The sequence below is a fragment of the Hyaena hyaena genome, unplaced genomic scaffold (assembly GCF_003009895.1).
Source record: "Hyaena hyaena isolate Hyena2069 unplaced genomic scaffold, ASM300989v1 scaffold_0, whole genome shotgun sequence".
NCBI lineage: Eukaryota > Metazoa > Chordata > Mammalia > Carnivora > Hyaenidae > Hyaena > Hyaena hyaena.
The window spans coordinates 7400387-7421934 of NW_024080632.1; the positions used below are offsets into that span (position 1 = coordinate 7400387).

Here is a 21548-nt window from a genome sequence, read left to right on the forward strand (position 1 = left end):
CTGGGTGGCTCAGTCGGTTAAGCGTCCGACTTCGGCTCAGGTCATGATCTCGTGGTTCGTGGGTTTGAGCCCCGCGTCGGGCTCTGTGCTGACAGCTCAGAGCCTGGAGCCTGCTTCTGATTCTGTGTCTCCCTCTCTCTCTGCCCTTCCCTGCTCACGATGTCTCTCTCTCTCTCAGAAATAAGTAAAACATTATATATATATATATATATATATATATACTTCAAAAGAAAAGAAATCTTTACTACTTTGGAACAAGGGACCTCGTGTTTTCATTGTGCACCAAGCCCTACAAGGGACACACGTGGTCCTGCCTACATCTGCCACTAGGACCCCAATCTTAGAAGCTGGGGAGGTAGGAACTCCTTTGAGGAGCTTGGAATTCCCTAAATCCATGGTTGGCAGGAAAATCCAACAGTCAGGGAAGTCTGTCTTCTGCCTCCGAGCCAGTTTCCGAACATTTCCAGAAAAAGAGATCTCGTCTTGTTTATTAGAAATGTAATATTTATGAAGCACTTGCCACCTGCTGGGTTCTGGGCTTGCCTCACCTGAGAGGCCCTGTTCTCCCAGTTCCTGGGTGAGGATGCCCAGAGACGTTAAGTAATCAGCCTGGGGCTGCCCAGCTCGGGAGCGGGCAGAGCTGGACCTAGAGCCCAGGCCTCTGTGCCTCCAGTGCCCGGATGTTCAGGCCCATGCAGTTTTAGCCTGATGTCCTGGTGCAGACTAATTTCCTGAGACCCGTGTCTGGTTTGGCCCTGACCCCTCTGAGCTAACACAGAAGTCACCTCCCTGGACAGTCCCACAGGGACAGAGGCAGCAGGTGCCTGGAATTCCCCTCCTCCCCACCTTGTGAGCCCAGAGCCACGTGGGACGAAACTCTGTTGTGTACATTTGGGAGGGAGCCCCCCCCGCCCCGGGCAGTTCAATACCGTCAGCGAGCCCTACATTTCTGCCTTCCCGGATTCTCCCCGTCAATGCCCTGTTTTATACCGGTGTGTGAAGTATGCCATCGGCATCTCCGTCCTGGGCGACCACAGGTGCTTCCTGCCTGAGCTCTCTGGCTGGAACCCCGCCCACACCCACCCCTGTGCTGTCCAGAAGCCAGAGGCCAAAGGCCTCCACCAGCTCCGCCTCGACCTCTCCCTTCCGCAAGCAGCAAACACTGGCCTGGGCAGGCCCCCCAGCCCTCGGTCCAGGCGGTGTCCGTGCTGGGGGCAGCGTGACTCCTGCCAGGCCCGGGGGACTCTGGGGATCAGGGAGCCGGGGAGCAAATGTGGGGGTGAAGCCATGTCCCTTAGGTGTCAAAGAAGATTAGGAGCCCAGCTCTCGGCGCTGAGGACTGGGGCTGAAATCAGCCTGTGATCCCAAGTGAGGTGAGTTCAGAGGCCACCAGCTGGTTCCTTTGTATGTCAATATTAACACAAGAGTCACCTAATTGGGGCAGGTCAGCCACGGGCACAGGGATGGGGACCGATGGCCCCCCAGGCACTGTGTTGGGTGCTTGACCCAAGGCAGCTCATTCAGGACATTATGGTTCTTACTGATACAGACGTAGCAGGAGAGCCATGGCCACAGGTACTGAGTGCCTATCACATTCAGGCTCGGTTCCTGATGGTTAGACAATCTCATCTGTCCAGCCTGCGTGCGAATTAGGCTCCATTGCGACAAGACGGAGGCACGGCATGGGCGAGTCTGGGTCCAGGGCCATAGAGCTTGAATGATGAACAGATACTTGGATGTTTGCGGTCAAGGATGACCATCTCCACTTTCCTGAAGAAGAAAGTGAGGCTCAGAGAGGGATCAAGCTTGTCCAAGGCCACACAGCTATAGTCAGTGGCACAGCTGAGTTACAGCCCTCCAGAGCCCACAATAGTGGACATGGCATCTCCTTAGGTTTAGGCTTGAAACGTCCATGGATTCTTTCAAGTCCCCTCCTTCCGGTGGCCGCTGTGCCTGCCTTCCAGGCCCTAAGGGGACAGGAACTGTTAACGGGCTAATGGGCGCAGATCCACCACCTGCATGGCTCAGACTGACCCTATAGCGTCTGACACACCTCTCCCTTAGTTTCTGGTCAGGCGGACCCATATGGACACGTGCTGGAGTCACGGCATCCTGGCATCTGTCAGACACTTGATTTATATAGGCTGAGGGCACAGAAGAACTCGCCTGCAATGTTCTGATGGGAAACGGGGTTTTCGACAGCAATGAATAAAACGCACATTTCTCGAGGGTCCCCTACCTGCAGGGGGCTGGGCTCTGGGTGGTGATGGCACCTGAGGCTTCCCTGCCTGCACTGGTGGAGGAGCTAGACGTTAATCCCAAAGTCGGGTCTGTAATGACACCACGATACTGTGCCAGGAGCTACTGAGCTGGGGACGATTTCATGGAGCCACCAGGCTTGTCCAGCAAGGTTAGGGAGAGGGAGCTCCTTGAACCGAGAATCGGAAAGCTGAATAGATGCAAAGACAGCAAAGAGGAAAAGGAAAGGCATCCTGGGCAGAAGGAACGGCACAGGCAAAGGTTTAACACCCACTTTCCCATTGAATCTGCACTGAGAGGGGAGTATTGATATCCCCATTTTATAGATGAAGTAACTGAGGCTTAGAACAATGGGAGCCTCACCTTGGGGCAGGGCCTTGATCTTGATCCAAGTGTGTCTGATGCCAAGTCTGAGTCTCTCCCTGCGCTTCCACACTGTTGCTTAGAAATGACATCATGCAGGGCGCCTGGGTGGCTTAGTCGGTTGAGCGTCCGACTTTCACTTGGGTCATGATCTCGCGGTTCGTGGGTTCTAGCCCCGCGTCGGGCTCTGTGCTGACTGCCAGCTCAGAGCCTGGAGCCTGTTTCAGTCTGTGACTCCCTCTCTCTCTGACCCTCCCCTACTCACGCTGTCTCTCTCTCTCTACTAGAAATAAATAAAACATTAAAAAAAAAAAAAAAAAGAAAAAGATGCTCTGTTGGTACCAGAGCCGAACAGAAGGTGAGACCCCCCCCTGCCGTGTCTCCCCAGTCCTGTCCTCGGTCCCCCGCTGTGCTGTCTGTGGCCTTCGAGAAGGTCAGTGGCGAGGTGCAGACCCAGCGGGCGGTGGGCGGGAGCCGGAGCAGAGGACGGCGTTAACGGCCCTGGCACTGTCTGACATTTGGGTTTTACTTTCTGTGGGAAGCACGCTAATTACTCCTGTCCGCTCGCAAGTCCGACTTAACTACCACCTGGGTTTTATGGAGTTCTTTGCAGTTGCTGTTGCCGGTGACTTCTGGAGGCAGACGTGCCTCTTGTCACATGACTCGGCCCCGGTCGCTCGCCACGCGCCCGCGTGCACAGCTCCGCCGCACCCCCAAGCACCCCAGGCAGTAGGAGTCACCCCCTGGGCAGATGAGAAAACAGAAGTTGCCGGAGGGTAACTCGCTGCCCGTCGCTGCCAGCTGGGAAGTCTCACGTCACAGCCTGAGCCTTTCCGCGGTGCTCACGGCCTCGGCTCCCCCCTCAGCACCCACAGGAGCCCCACTAAGCCCCACTCGACAGGTGGGGAAACCGAGGCAAGAAGCCATACAGCCAAAAGGTTAAAAGCATGTTCCATTATGCAGTAGGGGGTCTCTGGGTTGGTGGCCTGGCTCTCGACAAACCAGCTTTGGGCACCTTGACAAACCAGCTTTGGGCACCTCTCTGAGCCTCAGTTTCCTCATCTGTAAGATGGGGGTGATAATTGTACCCACCCCCTAGGCTGGTCAGGAGGATGGATTTTAAGCGTCCGGGACAGTGTGTGGCAGGCACACCAACTGGTCATTATTACAAAGGTGACTCCCGGGTCAGTTTGGGGGCAGTGTCGTATGTCCCTCCACCCTGGGCTCTGCTTCCTCTCCCCCACCCACATCCCCGGGGCTCGGCCCCTCTCCCCGGACAGCCAGTGCTCTTCAGGAACCCTCCCACCCCCCCAGCACAAGTCCCGGTCGTCATGACTGCGGACGGCCACCGGTTCTGCCTTCAGGAGGGACACCAGGTACCAGATAAGAAAGTCACTTTCAGGGAAAAGAGGGGCTTTTCTCAGTCTTCCCCCCAAACCGTCGCAGACAGATCAAGGACTCCCCACGGCTGGCTCTGTAGGCGGGGAAACAGACCTGGCATCAACAAACATGTGTGGATGGATGGATGGATGGATGGATGGATGGTTGAGTGAGTGAGTCACCTGTGACACCGAGGCAGAGCCTGCCAAGTCCCAGGCTGGGCGCTGGGATTCGGCCTTGTGCAGCGCTGCCCGGGAAGGTCACCTAGCCTGCATTCTGCACACCTGCAGGGGGCAGTGGTCACGAGCCACGAGGTGGCAGGCACCCGTGGGACATGCAGGATGGTGGCTCTACATCTGAGACACCATCTCGACTCCCAAGGAGTGGCAGGGGAGACAGAGGACAATCGGCCGTGGTGGTGAGTGTGGCCATAATCGTACGAGGAAGCCTCGGAAACAGTGTTTTCTAGGAACCCGCTGTTGGGGGTGCTTGTTGCCACTTCTCGCCGGGCCCGGAAGGCAGACATTACTGCCTCCACCGCACAGAGGAAAAAACGGAGGCCCAGGGAGACGAGAGAACCTGGCCAGAGCCACACAGGAAATGGTTGGTAAAGGGTTCAAACCCAGGCTGGTCGGGTCCCGAACTGCGTGTCCAGGATGGGGAAGCGCCCACCTCTTTGGAAGAGCGGGGCGTGTGGGGCTGGAGGGCTCCCCTCTGGAATGTGGGGCCCAGGATGGGTAGCGGCCGGAGTGGAGGCCCCCTACGCCAGAAGCTTCTTAGTAAAACCTCCTCTTCCTCCTCCTCCGCGCCTCCTCCTGGGACGGGATTGAAACCGAGTTTAGCTCTTTTGTGTTCCGTCAGGAAAGCGGACGTCCTGCCCCCGTGGGGGCTCTGCTTCCGCTCCACCCCCTGCCTGTCCCCAAATTCCAGTGGCTTTCAGCGCCCCACCAGGCCCTCCAGACAGCTGACATTTTACACTGCCCCCGTGGTCAGCCTTGGGCAGTGATAACAAGATTAGCCCCGTGGAGGCAGATCACTTAATTAAACTTTGGGAGGAAGAACACGGTCTTCTTTCCTCGTCGCAGCTCTGGGAGAGGGAGGGGCGTAGGGGCTCCTAACTGGGCAGCCTGAGGGACTTTACCTCCCCCCTCCCGCCGCCGTGGTCACTTCTGGGTCAGACAAAGGCAGAGACCATCTATCCATCATCCTTCTACCTGGACGTCCATCCCACAAGCACTGACTGAGATCCTCACCCGTGCCTGGCACTGTGTTATCCCAGAGGGAGAGAAGTGCTGGACCTAAGTGGCTTCCAAAGGCGGTTTGGCCCATAGAATATTCCGGAAGTCATGTTGTGCCAGCTCCGGGTCTAGACCTCGAGAGGCCTCACAGCTTCTGCGCTCCTCGCAGCTCTGCCTTCACCCTGAGAACAAGCCTGGGCAAGCCTGGGGGATGAGTGACCACGTGGAGGAGAGCTGGGCTGTCCTGGACCACTCCTCCACCAGCTGACCCTCAAAGAGGGGACACCTTGACTGCAGCCACTCCCTGACCCACAGCTGAGCCCCGACGCGTGAGCCCCGACAGAGCCAAACTGTGACCCACAGACACACAAAGCAAGACTTGATCGTGATGTTTTAAGCCTCTGAGTGTTGGGGTGATTTGTCTCACAGCGTTATCATAGCAATAGCTGACTGACACACCTTCCCCTTGCTTTGTATTAAATCTGACCTCTCTCTGCACCTCACCTCTTCCCACACGTCCCCTCCCTCGTTCCCTCCCCTCGTTTCCTTTGCTCCGGCCACGTTTGCCTTCTTGCACGTATTTCGTATTTCCTCGTAAGTCCTGCTTTTCATCTGCTCCCAACCATTCAATCTGGCACATGGCAGGTCCTCAGTGTCTGAAGAATGAGTGAATGAATAAATGAATGAATGAACAGACACAGCCCCTCCTTGCACATAGGGGACTTACCACCGAGTGGTGATGATGTTACCCAGTCCCGAACTCTGCACGCTCTGAGGGAGGTCAGGGGTGGGAGAAGCCGTGTCAAGAAAGCCTTCCCCGAGGCAGCGATGTCTGAGCTGAGCTGTGAAGGACAGGCAGGCACTGATCAGATGAAGAGTGCGTGGAAGGGTGTGTCAGGCAGAGGGAATGCCAGGTGCCCAGGGACTGACGCTGGAGGGAGCGTGCTAAGCTCAACGAACCGCAGGGGTCACTTCATCTCCCTTACGCCTCCGACCTCAGGACCTCCCTGGCCCGCGAGCGCTAGACCCGGGCAATGGAGCGAACTACCGTACCCTCGACCTGTGGCCCGTGAGTCAACCCTGGGCTGCGGCTCATTTTCATACGTCAGTGTTCCTGGGGCCCAGTGACGCCACTTGCGTCCATGCTGTCTCTGGCGGCTCTGCTCTTCTTGGCAATGCTGGCAGGGGTGAGGGGTGGCAGCAGACATCCGTGGGCCTCCACTGCTGAAAATATTTACCATCAGCCCCTTTCCAGAAAGAGCTAGCTGGCCCCTGAGCTGGACAGAGGATGTCGATGACCTGTGGAGACTCACGCCCAGCCGTCCAGAGGCTCCTGGCCCCTCCCGCGGCCTCCCCCTACCCACACCCCTGCCCTGTCGTGACTCGAGAGGCAGAGGCGGCCAGACCCTGCTTTCTGCGGAGAGGCTGTGGCCCAGCAGAGGACCAGCGTGGGGCGGAAGAAGGAAAACCAGTTGAGGGACAGCCGGCCCTTTGGGAGACCCGTGATCCTCATCATTCTAGGCACAGCCCACGTGGTATTTCTGAGCCTCCTGGCAGCCCCCCGAGGTATCACACCCCCACGCCCCCTTTGCAGATGGGGAAACTGAGGCCCGTGGAAGTGAAAGTGACTTGCCCAGGATCCTGCGGGTGGGTGTGGTGGAGCTGGCTCAAACCGGTTTGTCTGACCAGATTCTGTGATTTTTCTATAACCTGCCCTCTTTAAGAGCGTGTAGGGCACCTGGGTGGCTCAGCCGGTTAAGCGTCCGACTTCGGCTCAGGTCATGATCTCACGGTTCACGGGTTCGAGCCCCGCGTCGGGCTCTGTGCTGACAGCTCAGAGCCTGGAGCCTGTTTCGGATTCTGTATCTCCCTCTCTCTCTGACCCTCCCCTGCTCATGCTGTCTCTCTCTCTCAGAAATAAATAAAATGTTAAAAAAAAAAGCGTGTATTCTGTATTCTTTTTACACACGAGAGAGTGGACCCCTGAGGCATCACCCGTGGTTGATATGGGCGACCCTCGGGTAGTTTCCCTGCACTTTTATCATCACTACAATTGAGGGACTGTCACATGCCAGACGCATCATGCAGAATTCTCACTTCATCTGCACAACTGTGGGTCAGGTCATGTTATCGCCCCTGGTTTACAGACGGGGAAACCGAGGCCCAGGCAGGGTGGCGACGTGCCCAGGCTGCGGTCAGGACGGTGCTGGGACTTGAACCTGCTCCCTCGGACCACAGCTTCGATTGGCCTTTGGCGGACCTCAGGGCTGTTACCTCCCACGCCTCGTGTTTTCGTGGAGCAGGATTTCCAGAATGTTCCCATCTATAGTATGCTGTGTGTGGGAGGGGTGCAGGTGGTGAGCGAGGAGGCAGTGATTGCTCTTGTTTGCTCAGTGGGGAAACTGAGGCCCATCCGTCTGGGACCGCAGGTCGGCAGCCTCCCCCCTTCACCCAGCCCCTTGATGGGAGCCCACAGCCCCGCCCCTCCTGCCCACCCTCCCCAGGCCGGCCCCCCCCAGAGAGAGCCGGGGAGGACAGTGATGGATCTGGGCCAGCCTTCATTTTCATTCCTTCCCCACTTCTTTCGCTGCAGGCCGATGACAAGTGACGACGTCTGTGACCCGGAGAAATTATCTTCCCTTCTCTTTCACGGCATAATTTTCTGCCCTCTCGTCTGGACAAGCCTGGGTGATTTTTAGCTACAAAAAAAAAAGGGGGGAAATTATCATTCAGAAAAAAAAAATTGAAGGAGTCTCCTAGCTATCCGACAGACAGGCTGTCTCCCGGGTGAAAATGAGAATCTCCTGTCCTGTGAGCCCCGGGGACTTCGAGGGGGGTTCGTCCTCACGGGCTGATGCCGGGCATCCAGACGCGTCCGGCGGCCTCGGGCACCTGCCGTTTTTCTGGGCGCACCTCCACCCCCCCCACCACGTGAGTGCCCGCATTGAGCACTTCAGGGGGAAACGGCTTGGCTGGGGGTCACCTGTGAGCGCCCCCATGTCACCCAGGACCCGGACAACTGTCCACCCGCCTTATGGCTATCTGGAAGTTTCTCTCCCTGCCCCACCATGCAGGTTGCACACACATGGCCACATACGCGGGGCCTGCTCCCCACGTCAGCAAGGAAAGTCTTTTGGACTTTTCAAAAAAAAAAAAAATCTCTATTTTATTTTTCTTATTTAAAGTTGCAAACGTTATGAGCAAGCGCTGAGCAAGTATCCATCGGTTTTCTCAACCCTGTAAGGAACGGCTGCTAACGATTTGGTGCCTACTGTTTTTCCAGACTTCTCCATGCAGACACCATGATTATAAAAACGCAGGTGTGGAGCGCCTGGGCGGCTCAGTCGGTTAAGCGTCCGACTTCAGCTCAGGTCATGATCACATAGTTCGTGGGTTCAAGCCCCGCGTTGGGCTCTGTGCTGACAGCCAGCTCAGAGCCTGGAGCCTGTTTCAGATTCTGTGTCTCCCTCTCTCTCTGACCCTCCCCTGCTCACTCTGTCTCTCTCTCTCTCAGAAATAAATAAAACATTAAAAAAAAAAAAACACGCAGGTGCACCCTCTAAGGGTGTGGTCGCCAGAGTGGGCAAGTGTGGCTCTGCTATGTGACCTTGGAGAAGTGACTTTACCTCTCAGGTTCCCAGTTTCACTGTCTGTAAAATGGACACATAACAGCACGAAGGGCTCCAGAGGAGAAACCGGGACAGTGTGTGAAACCACACACAGCAGAGTGTCTGCGAGGCATGAAGCCCCGGCTGTTATCATTAGCCCTGGATGCGGCTTTGCACTGAATGGGCTGGAGGGGGCTGTGTGCTTGTTCTGGAAGGAACCGTGGGGCTTTGCAGCAAAGCGACTCCCCTGTGCCCTCCCCCTCACCCCTCGCGGGGTTGGCGTGGCCCCTGAAATGAAGCACGTGCACACCCCTTTTGCAAGCACTAAAAACAGCAAAGAGCATTCATTTTTACCTGACGCACAGAGTGGCCACTAATCCTCGAGGGTGAGGAACTTCCGAGGCTTAATGCGAGCTCTCAGCTTCTGGCAAAGACCTGCTTCTCTCCTGTGGGGACACTGGGATTTGAACCCTCTCGGGCAGCGTTCTGAGGATGCTAGGAGTCCCCGGGACCTTTCCAGGGGGTCTGCAGGGCCCCCCGTTTCCACCTCGCACTCTGTGGGACCGACTGTGTTCACGCACCTCGACCCCGACAACAGACTGCATCGGACTGACCGCAGACGCGGGGGTGAGAATGGACAGCCAGGCGCTCCAGGTTTGCGGAAAGGTGAAGCAGCACCGTCCCTGTCACCGGGTCCAGTGTAGCTTTTGGAAAACACTATGAGCTTTCCGCAAAATATGTTACGTTAATGTGTGATTGAGATTTTTAGTAGTATTGTTAAGTGAATTGTTTTAAAATGTCTCAGTTTTAATTGCTAAACAGTACCTATTGCTGGATGGCGCCCACATAAATGACAGCTCTCTGAGGTCCTTACTGCTTTAAGAGTGGAAAGGGACAGGGGCGCCCGGGTATCTGTCAGTTGAGCGTCCGACTTCGGCTCAGGTCATGATCTCGCAGTTGGTGGGTTCGAGCCCCGCGTCGGGCTCTGTGCTGACTGATGGCTCAGAGCCCAGAGCCCGCTTCGGATTCTGTGTCTCCCTTTCTCTCTAGCCTTCCCCCGCTTATGCTCTGTCTCAAAAATAAATAATAAACGTTAAAAAAATTTTCAGAGTGGAAAAGGATCTTGAGACTCACAAGTCTGAGAACTGCTGCTCTACAAACTTCACTGGTTGAGAGAGAAGGGGCCAAGAAGATTCTGACTCTAACCCCGGGAATGGTGGTGGCCTTGGCTCAGGAGCATCCTGGGAGGTGTGGCAGGCAAAGTAGGCCAGTGGCGGGAAAAGGGGCAGATTAAGGGTCAGGCCAGGGCGCCTGGGGGCTCAGTTGTTAAGCATCTGATTTCAGCTCAGGTCACGATCTCCTGGTTCATGAGTTAGAGTCCCACATCGAGGGAGCTTGAGCCCTGCTTCAGGTGAGTCCCGCTTTCCACTCTCTCTATCTCTCCCTCCCTCCCTCTCCCCTCATGGGATTCTCAATCTCTCTCTCTCTCAAAAAAAAAAAAAAAAAAAAAAAGGAAATCAGGCCAGCTGGACCCTAGCCAGGGACAGCCATCCCTAAAGGTCATACAGTCAGTGATAGACATGTAATAATGAGAAAACTATTTCTTAGAACTCTTGCTGGGGGAGATGTGTACAGTTCTGGACACTGTAGGGCTCTTGGAGTGGGGAGTGAGACCCCCAAAGAGTTTTTTTCATGTAACAAAGATGTTTGCTAAACTACCTTCAGAGGACTGTGTGTCTAGTAACTAACGGCAAAGCCATGGCCTTGCTGAAGAGGATATGCAAGTTTAGAGCCGGAGCGGAATTGCAGTGGTCCCTCTAGGAGGCTGAGCTCTCTTCCACCAGGGGGCGCTCATGCTTGCCGTCTCCCCGGGAGGCTCTTTGCTGCTCCTTAAAAGAACGCTGAGCAAATACCTTTAGTGGTTCTCAGTTTGAGAGGGCGCCAAATCATTGGCTACGCTGGGCAGGAAGAACATTTGGGTTGACTACAAAGAGGGAAGAAACGGAGAAGCAGGTGGAGGCAGGAAAGAGGCAGTTATGGATTCCGGGTAAGGAAATGGCTCCCGAGCCTCTCAGAGTGAGTTTATGACATTTCAAGACTCAGGGTCCAAAGTGCAAACCCTGGCTCTCCCATCAGGAAAAGATGCTTGCCGAGTAGTGTTCCCAGGAGCCAAAGGTTAGGTGTGAGCCCCACGCGGGACCTCGAGGGAAGCTGGGGACCAGAAGGAAAATTCCTTGGCCAGCCAGCATGGATTGTGTAATACATGAAAGCTTTTCCTTAACAGGACAGGTTCACAGGGCTGTGGGTCAACATGTGAGACTCCTGTGTCTTTGCAGCCTGGAGGCTGATAGTGAGGTCCATCAGCCTTGTAAAGAGGCTAGACGGCTCTGTTCCCCTCTGTTCCTGACAGTTCTGGAGGAAGGAGAGCACTTTCTGTGCACCCAAGGACATGCTGAATGCTCCTGGGAAGCAGGGCTGGGGGTTTCCCTCCACCTACAAGCCCCAGGGTTTCCGGGGAGTGAGCCGTGAGAGGGACAAGCTGTTTCAGCCTCCAGGTGGGAGGGGTGGAGGTCTGGGGACGAACAGGAGCTCTACTTTCACACCTTGCTTCCAGAATGTTCCAGAACATTCTTGGGGTGTGCTGTGGGCTCAGTCACTGAATCTCCCTCCAGCAGGGTGGGGGCAGGCAGAGAATGGTAATAATAAAGGAACAAAGGTGTAGACAAGATCAAGAGGCATCGCAAGGGGGGGGGTGAAGTGCTTTGGGACTGGCGGCAGTGGGGAGCTGTTCCAGAACATTCTTGGGGTGTGCTGTGGGCTCAGTCACTGAATCTCCCTCCAGCAGGGTGGGGGCAGGCAGGGAATGGTAATAATAAAGGAACAAAGGTGTAGACAAGATCAAGAGGCATCGCAAGGGGGGGTGAAGTGCTTTGGGGCTGGCGGCAGTGGGGAGCCATTACAAGTCTGCCTGGAGGAGGTAGGGTGGCTTCTCGGCGGGGTCCATATCACCCCCAAAGGGGTAAAAATGGGTGCCAGTAGGTCTGTGGTATTGCAATTTAAGCAGTGGGGTGGGGGAGGGCATCAGGAAAGAAGGTCTACAAAGTCTCTGTAGGGGATGGGAACAAATGAAGAACAAAGACGGATTGTGGTAGCTGATAGCAACAACAGCCAGATGCTGGGACCTCTGATGGGGGCGGGGGGACCGGTCAATCCAGGGTGACCCGCCAGGAGGGGGTCTGGCAAATTAATGGTCCAATCTCTTCCCCCTCTTGCCTCTCATCTTCTGCTAGGACCTCCCCCTGGCCAAACACACCTTGGTCCTTGAAAAGGAGTCCCTCGACACCGTCCGTTGGGGCCAGCCTCCTGGGCACAGAGCAGGGTGGAGAGCGGAGACTAGACCTGGGGGGCCAGGTGCAGAGGGACGGGGTCCAGCATCTGATCCTGAGCGGCCCTGACAAGCGGCGCGGCTTTGGGGGAGATCTATCGGACACAATTTTCAGCCTGACTTCCCAGCTCTCTGTTGGAAATGAGATCCCGCTCTCCCTCTCTGTGCAAGAAATTAGGTCAGAAGTTGGGTGGCTCAAGAGTGAGTTTGTCAATCACGGTTTTGGGGGAGCTTACGGCTCAACAGGGAGTTAGACTTGACAACGGGGCAGTTCCTTTGCAGAGGCGCACAGGGGTTGCTTGAGGTGAGGAGGCGGTGGTGAAGAGTCCAGAGGGGGATCCAGTTGGATGGGACCCCGAAGAGAGTTTTCCAGGCGTAGAATGGCCGCGTCCCAGTTGAGAGGCAGTGGGAGGCTGCTCCCTAGCAGAGAACGTCGCTGTTAGAGGGTCTTGGTTCTTAGTTCTGGGGCCGCTCCCCTAACATCCGTTTTTCTCTTCTGTCACCCGTCTTTGGTCTTGGATGCATCCAGCACGCGGGATGGCAGGCACACAGTAGGTCTTCAACAAATGTCCATCGATTGCATGTCACGGTGCCGTAAGCGTAGGCAGAGAGCCGTGTCCGCCATCTACAACACTGGCGCCTTCCCCTTGGGCGTGATGGTTTCTCTTTGCCCAGCCAGCTCTCGACCACAGGTCAGGGACTGGACTAAGGGGTCAGGGCTGGGACTGGCCCACCGCTGGATCCTGGGAACCGGGACTCACATGTTCATGCCCTCCTGTATGGCGTCACTGAGCCCCCCGCCCCCCCCACCCAATGCTAGGAAATCCGGACATAGTGGCCATCGTATGATTTCTATTTCAACGCACACCTCTGCTCAAGATTTTATGTGCCCCTGGGTGGCTCAGTCAGTTAAGTGTCTGACTTCAGCTCAGGTCACGATCTCACGGTTCATGGGTTTGAGCCCCGCGTCAGGCTCTGTGCTGACAGCTCAGAGCCTGGAGCCTGCTTCAGATTCTGTATCTCCCTCTCTCTGACCCTTCCTGGCTCACGCTCTCTCTCAAAAATAAATAAAAACATTAAAAAAAAAAAAAGAATTTATGTGGGCCTCTTGAGAAAATAAAAAACACTGAATACATGTTCTTTTCTTCTACTGCATCAAGAATTTGCAGTCTCGTAATTTTTCTTTCCTATTGCACAGAACATTTCCTGTCATGATGAACCTCAAACTCTGAAGACCCAGGGGACAGCATGAGGGGCTTGTCAGTGCTTTTGTGCAGAAACATCTTCTCTCTCTCTCGCTCCTGTTTGTTTTCCATCACCTCTGGCTTTTTCCCCACCTACATTCAACGATCATGTGAATTAAACCCCAGAAAGCCGTCTTTCTCAAATGGTGATGTCTGCCCACCCAACTGGCTCTTAGATGAAATGAGGGTTGCATGTAAAATAAGGATCCAGACATTTCTCTGTCTGGACTCGCTGCCATTTAGTCCTTCCCAATAAGGAGGACTTGAAGTTGTAGCTCTCGATTTCATACCAACAGCGAACATTCCTATTTCAAGTAAACAGTAGGTTCACTTTACCGTCAAGAGACGGCTCTTCTGCACGTGGTGCTCCATTTCAGAAGCTCAAGGCTGTGCTTTTGAACCCAGACTCACCCACTCAATTCTCCCCAGCCCCAGTTCCTTACCCTGTGTACCAGCCTGCGTGTTCTTTTGACAAATACCAGGAAAACCAACTATCTGTATCTTAAACAAAGGGGGTTATTCTTCCCACATACTGAGAATTCTGGAGGTTGCTGGTGTGGATTTTCAAGGGATTGCCTGTCTCTGGAATTCTCATGGCCTTTCCCTCACGGTTGCAAAATGGCTGCTGCAGCTCCGGGCATCGCATCTAAATCGAAGGCAATAAGACGTTGGTAAGAGTGAGGGGGGGCCTGCGGAGTCACTACCCTTTTATCAGGAGAACAGAAACTTCTGCTGGAAAGCTGCTAGATTTCTGCTTGGGCCTGACTGACTAGGACTGTGTCTCCCACACCTCTAGCAGCCACAGTGCTGGGCAGGCAAGCGGAGGCAACACAGGTGGAGGGACTGGGAATAACTGGTTGTGCCACAGCGTCTGCCACATCCTGTTCTCACCCCATCTCCTTCGCTGGTGCGTCCTTCCCCTTTCTTGTCTAAGTGAACGGCAAGCCCTGCACAGTGGCCTCCGTGTGGCTGCCTATCCGTCCACTCCATCCTTCCGTCATCTGGCTTTCAGTCCTTCAGCACACGGTCTGTCTGCCTCCGGACCTTTGAACGTGCTTTGTCTGCCCAAGATGCTGCAGTCCGCCTCCAATGTCCGCGTGCATGGTGTGTGTGTGTTGGGGGGGGTGGGGAGGGTGGAGCTTCCTTTCTGGCTTCAACTCTTGGCTTCAACGTCACTTCCGAGGGCAGGTCTCCTAGCCCTCCCCCTCCTGCCCGCCCCCCTCCCCCCACCCCCGCCAGGCCGAGCTGGCCCTTTCCCTACTAGCTACCTGAAATCGTATTACTCCTTCCTTCCTGCTTGAGCGTCTGCTCCCACGGGATTCAGCAGGCACGTGGCCCTGTGAAGCGCAGAGCCAGGATCTCAAGATGTGTTTGTTGGATGAATAACTGAAAGGAAAAGAAGGTCGACCATCTCGGAGCCGTAGGCAGGTTCCGCCAAGCGGGGACTACGGCTCAAACAAGGGACTGAAATGGCCCCAACAGCATGTCGCTGGGGACAGAATGCGTGTGTGTGTGCACATGGGTGTGCTCGCACACCCGCACGCTCCAACGTGAAACCGGACAAGGAGAAAGGAGCAGAGGAATTCCGAGGCCTAACGACGCTTTCCTGCCTCCTCACCGGCCTCTCTGCTTTGTTTCGGGGCCATGAGGCCGAGGACAGAACAAATCACTTGCAGGGACTCGCTCATTTTTAGGCTCAGATGCGTTTCTTTCCACGTGGGCCCAGTGTGGCAGGCTCGTGCTGATGGGGCCACGGTTCGGGCGTGGGGCTGCGTCTCACACGTGGTGTGCGCCTGTGCACCCTTGTTTGGGGAGCGCCCGGCCCGGCCTGGGGGCGCAGGGCACGTGGGGTACCGGTCGTGAAGGCCACCGCGGTTGCCGCCCATCACCCCGGCCCCCTCCCACCTTGACGTCCCTTCACCCCTGGGCAGAGGTCGTTTCTGCCAGACGTTGACCCTCCCAGGCCAGGGTCGGCTCTTGCCTTTACCACCCCAGTGCCGAGCAACCAGTGGGCACTGATTAAATGCTCGTGGCTCTCCTGTCTGAACCGCGATTTCTTCCCACCTTCCAGAAGACTCCGCACCTCCCGTGTGAAGTTTATTCAGTTCATTCTGGTCTTATTAACTCCACACCCGGCTGGAAGCTCTTTTCAGCACAGGGCCAGTGACCTTGCCTCTCAGGGTGCAGCCTTGGGCCCGGCCCCTCATGGAGCTCTGCAGACACCTGCCCCCCTGAGGTGAGGCCCTCCAGAAGTCTCTGGAAGTGGGGGGGCACTGCGGGGAGTGGTTTCCAAGGCTTGTGGGGTGGCCCTGCTCCTGTGAACTCGGGGCAAAGCAAGCTGCTGTGTTTCGTAAAAGGGGGTTGGGGAGATGCTTAGGGACACCTTCCTCTTGCCTTCTGCCTCTGGAACATTCTGGATCTGAGAGCACCAGGGACTCTCGGAGGCAGACACAAGACCACCAAGCGGGTGGGAATCAGTGTCCCAATGCTTCCAGAGCCCTCCGGGTAGAGCCCCGGCCCGTTCTTCCCTCCCTCCCGCCTGGACAACCTCCAGCGGCTGTGACATCCCCTCCCGCTCCAGGGGCCCAGTCCTTTCTCGGACTGTGGGGGTCCGTCCATCCAGCCAAGGCTGCTGCTTTGAGACCTTCCCCCACCCACATTCAGCCTGGCCCCCAGCTTCCGCAGGAGTGCCAGGGAGGGTGAGCTCACGCGCGGAGCACCCACAGCCGGGCCGCCCCGCGGGGGTCAGAGCCCACCCTGCACGCGTGGGCCGACCCAGGTGGCGGACGCGGGAGGGGGGAGGCCAGGCCGCAAACAGGGGGAACCTCAGGCAGGGAAGGGGGGGCCGCCGTCTGGGCTGCGGCCAGAACCTGCCGAGAAGGTCAGGCTTCTCCTCCCCAGCGATGCTGTGATCAGAACCCGGAGAGGGAATCTGAATAATGGCGAGCCGGAGAGAGCGGTCCGGCCCCCGCCGCGGTTTCCAGGCGACACACAGGCTGTCGCGGTCGCTGTCATACAAACCCTTTTCCCGTAAGACAGTGGGTCCCACGGGGAGAAGGGGTGAAGCGGAATATTTTATCAGCCGTGTACATATGTAACCGGAGACGCGGCTGAAACGCAAACCCTCGTTTCCCTGAATAGGGGGAAGGGAGGAGGGGAGGAGAGGGGCTGGCGGACGTGGCTGGAAGGGACTTATCTCTTACGAGGTCAACAGCGAGAACACGGCTGTGGCCACGGCTCTCGCCCTCCCAGTTGTCAATGAGGAAAACGTCCACACAGAGGGTCCTTCTGGGCACAAAGTTCAAAAGGCACCTTGTTTTTGCATTTAGAAATAGGAATCCAATATACATATAAAAGGTGAAGGAAGGAAAGGAGTAAGAAGTCTTTGAAAACCGTGCAGGAAGGAGCCGGATTTCTCGCTCGTGGGTTGGAAGACGGTTGTGCTTCTGTGGGAACAGGCCCCGGGTCCCGGCTTCCTGTGCGCTGCCCTTCTGGGTTCATCCTGTGGCACCGGCGGGTCCGTGTGGAGCTTGGACGGAGAGTCCGTCCGGGTGTGGCGAGCGGAAGGCACGGTCTCTCCTCTGCTCCGGAAAAGGCAGCCACCTCCTCCCTGCCTTGGTGAGTGCCATCATCCGACGATCTAAAGAACGAGGTTAAAAAATAAATAATGTGGCGAGACGCCTGCTTTGCCCAAGACTCCGCGTGAACGTCCCCAACCTCGCCAACACCCACCAGCCCTGTTGCCTGGGGAAAAGCACCCGCCCGCGAGGTGCGTCTTGAAGGATGCTGGTTCGTTTGTGTGGCCCGGCCTGTCGTCCCAGGCAGGGGGTGGGGAGAAGGAAGACCTTCCTTCCAGGGACCAGCCCGCGCGCAGTCTTCCAGGGAACGGAACCGGGACGGCACGCTCGGGCTGGGCTCCTGCCCCGGCTCATCCAGAAGTTTGCGAGGTTAGCAAAGTTGCGCGGAGAGGGAAGGGAGGCAGGGGGAGAAGGGGAGAGGAGGGAAGAGGGGGGGAGAGAGAGGGGTGAGAAATGCAAGAACCCATCTGGGCAATGCATCACATTGAAATTGCCCCGCATTAAAAATTCACCAGCCAGTGAATTTTCAAGGGATTTGTAGTAATTAGATGACAAAATGCTGGCAAATCTCAGGCTTGCCAAAGATGTTACTCAGGGGTCAAAGACTCGACACTTTCGGCTGGGTAATTTGTAAGTGTCAATCACTTGGAGCCATCAGAGAGCAGGCAGGATCTAACGGCTGCATTCTAACTAAGGCGAGCCGAGCCGTGGGCCGGCCGTCTGCCCAGCAAACCCCCAGACCCCGCGGCCGCCCGGGCGCAGACGGCGGCCGCCAGCCCACGGGGGGCTCGGGGCCGCACCCACTGACCCAACTTTCCGAGCTCTCGTTTCATTTATTCCCCTTTGTCCTTCTCAGACGTCCCTCCTTCGAGGCGGAGAAAGTGTCCTGTGGCCAGAACCTCTGGAGGGCGAGACGGTGGCTCTGTGCGCTGGGGCAGGGTGGGGAACCCCAGTCCCGGCTGGGGCCTCAGTTTTCTCCTCTGTGAAAGGGGACACATGACCCACCTGGAAAGGGCATTCTGACCGAACGAGGAGATGCACTACTGACCTGACAGAGTCACTCGCTCAGGGTCGACGTGCCCTTGCCCCTGGGGCTGTGCTGGGCTCCGAGGACTCAAGCAGTGACCCACAACACACCTGCCCTCCTGGAACTTTCTAGCAGGGGTGAGGGGGGCAGGAGGAACAGACAACAAACGAACAGCACGTATGTCGGAGCGTGGTGGATGCTCGGAAGAAAACGGAACAGGGTTGGGGGATAAAGTGTGTTGGGGATGCGATTTTGTGTCCAGTGGGAGGGTCACACGGTGTGGGGTCACGTCTGAGGAGGAACCAGGTGGTAACGACAGAGGACTTGTAAGGACGGGCCCCGAGGCCGGGGGGAGTGACCCCGGCTGGGGCCAGTCGGACAGCGGTGGGCGGGGGAGAGCCTTGGATGCTCCGAGGCCCTGCGACGCAGGAGTCCGGGCGGCCTGGCCTGGAAGGCCGCTCCGTAGGTCTGACCCCAGAGTCCTAACGGGGAGCGAAAGCCACGGACATGCCTGTGGCCCCTGGCCATGGAGCAGGGCCTCTGGCTGCCAGAGGGCCACATTCTCCTGCCTGCACTGAATCAGAGCGAGGCGCCAGGCGGGCTGGTGGCTGCCTGGAGCCGGACTAGATATGCTTCCGAGAGCATGGGCAGCGAGGGGCCGTCAGAAAGCGTGGGCTTTGGGATCAGACCTGGGCCCCGAAGCCTCAGTCTGCTGCATCTGGATCGTGTAGGCGTGGACAAGCCACCACACCTCGCTGAGCCTCAGTTTCTGCACCTGGAAAAGGGGTACACAAGCCTCGCACACACGGCTAGGCAGGGCCGTTAGTACTGAGAGCCAGCTCAGGGCAAGTCCCCCACAGAAGCATTTCTAAACTAACAGTCCCACCAAAGAAAGACTCCGGGACTCCAGGGGCCCACATGAGAGAATCCCACGTGAGAGTGAGGATCCTATACAGCGAAAGCAGCCGACCCTCATTCTAGGCAGAGGAACGGAAGGCAAACCTCCGCTTCCAAAGATAAGGAGCTAGAATGGGTGTCTTCGTGCAGCTTGTCACCCGGTTTGCAAACGTCCGAGGCGGGATCTAGATGCCGGGCATGTATTTACGTACTTGCTGAAGGCTCACACCAGGTCCGGGGCTCGTATTTACAAATCACTTTCTCCCTCCAGCTCCTTCTGGGGCTTGGTCGTGGGTGGGGGAAGGGCACGGTGCTGGGTCCCCTTCCCGGGCCCAGGTCTCTAGCCAGCCAGCCTTCGCTGCAGGTGAAACCGCTCAAGGGGAAAATGAGAAACTCGGCGGTGCCTGGGGGAGGCGGTGGGCCGCGCTGGCCCCCCTCACGAGCACTGCCCCCCACACTGGGCGCAGGGGAAGGCAGATGCCCGCCGTGTCCACGCGGGGGCCCCCTGCATCACAAGGGTGCGGCCGGGTCCTTAGGACACAAACGGCCGCTCATCCATTCCCCACAGCCCCTCGGGAGCGTCACCAGGCCATGTGCTCAGATGGGGGCCTGTGATTCTCCCGAAGAACCGAGGACACCAGGAGCAATCCCACCAGCACCGTGGCCGTTGTTTACTGAGTACTTACTACATGCGAGGCGCTGGGCGGATCCCCCTCCCAGCAGGTGTCATCTCAGCGCATGCTCACAGGAGCCCAGTGACACCGGGAGTACCGTGAGGGTCACCTGGTCGGCAGCCGTCCCTGAGCCCACGTCAAGGTGCTCCCCTCCGTTTCCAGAGCCCTCACCTTGCTCCACTGCCAGCGACCTGTCTGCCTGACATACTGCACACGGGACGCAGGCGCTGTGGGCTTGTTTGCGGTGAAGGCACACGACCTCCACACCTCCCTGGGTCACAGAGGTCGTGGCTTTTCAGCCACGCGTCTGTTGTCCATGAAGGAGGCTGTGTGGTGGGGAGGGTGCCTGGAGGGCACGGAGGGCACGTCCCGGCCAATGCTGGGCGACCAGCCGGTGGGGGGCGCCGCCTCCGAAGGCCGGGGCTGACTTCTCAAGAACCGCAGGGCCACGTGCCCACGGCTGTCCTGTCCGGCCACATGCCCGCGTCCCCTCAGACGCCAGGGCAACGCCGCTAACCTGCCTGCTCCCAGGACGACGAACATGCATGTCATGTCAGTGCTCTGTCCGCCCTGGCGGAGCCGTCTGGCCCATGGGCTCTGCCTGCAGCGGCCGCTCCACCCTCCTCCCCACGAGTCCAGGGCCTGGCCCAGCGAGGATGCTCAGGCTTGTGAATGAGCAAAATGTCAGCTTCTTTCCTCCGAGCTGGGTGACGTGCGGAAGGGGGAGGGTCCCGGGCACAGCCCTAGGCCTCCATTTCCTCAACTGCAGAATGCAGGGTGGGGGTGGGGAGAGCAGGGTGCAGGGGTCGCTGGGCTGCGGTAACTGATCATTCAGCTTTTTTATCACGGAATCCCCGGGGCCTCGAACTTGACTCTCAAAGAAGGACGCCTGGGACTTCAGGACTCCGAGCGGAGCCTGGGAATCTATGAAGGATGTGCCCGGGGCCTGCAACGTGGGCTCGGGAAATCCGACCGTGGTCCCCAACGGGAAGCTCCCTGGAGATCGAGCACGGGTCCTGCTGGGACTCAGGCGGCGCACCAGGCCCGGCAAGCCCAGTCCCCGGGCGCGAGAGGGGCAGGGACAGCAGGGGCCGGTTGAGCACCTTCTGCTGTCCGCGCAGGGCTGCGTCTCTGCGTTCGAAAGATGACAGTCAACGGACACGGGGCAGGCAGGCTGCGCGGCACACAGCCCGGAGGTGAGCACTGCATGCATGTCCGGCCCGACCGCACGGCTGTGTGGTGTCGGGCAGAGCACCTAACCTCTCTGAGTTTCAGCAGAAATGGCGCCCGCCTGGTGGGGGGTGGGGGAGGGGGGGTAAACCAGTCATCTGTGCTTCGGGCAGTGGTGAGGACGGTCACTTGTCAGGATGGTGGGTAAAACTAGAGCGGGGGCGGGGAGGGAGGTGACCCTCGCCCGATGCCCGTGGTGTGTGGGGGGCTGTACGCGTCCCTTTCAGGGTATGGATCCCCGCTGCAGTGCATCCTCTGAGGTGCACTGAAGGAGACTGAGGCATGGGAAAGCCCGGTGACTCGGTCCCAAGGGCACAGAGCTTGTGAGAGCAGAGCTGATCTCACGCCCCCGTTCCGCCTGTTCCCACCGCTGTCCTTAACCCTGACTCCCTGACCTCGGGAGGTGGGCTCCCACATCCCTGGAAGGCCGCCTCGCCTCTCCCCTGCCCCCTCCCCTAGAGCCTGCTCCCCGCTCCCAGGGGTGCTGGCTTCCGCCTGAGGGACGCCGGCTCCCAGGGCTGTCTGGTGGCCCCTCTGGAGACAGCCAGTGGCCACGGGCCACCCTGCTGCCTGCAGCTCCGCCGTCAGCCTTTCCAATTCTAGTCACATCGTGCCCGCACCTGCCTGCCGCCGCACGCCAATGCCACTCTCCTTCCCTGGGCCCA

At 57.7% G+C, this 21548-nt stretch overlaps 1 protein-coding gene across 1 annotated transcript in view; it reads right to left on the reverse strand.

Moving 5' to 3' along the window:
• Window positions 1-16766: 16766 nt before the first annotated feature.
• RBM19 (RNA binding motif protein 19) overlaps window positions 16767-21548 on the reverse strand; it is a 131724-nt gene continuing 126942 nt past the window's right edge. The window contains exon 25 of the mRNA XM_039251191.1: window positions 16767-17117. Within this exon, the coding sequence (XP_039107122.1) occupies window positions 17106-17117 (12 nt within the window). The 3' untranslated portion in view covers window positions 16767-17105. The remainder of the gene's footprint in view (window positions 17118-21548) is intronic.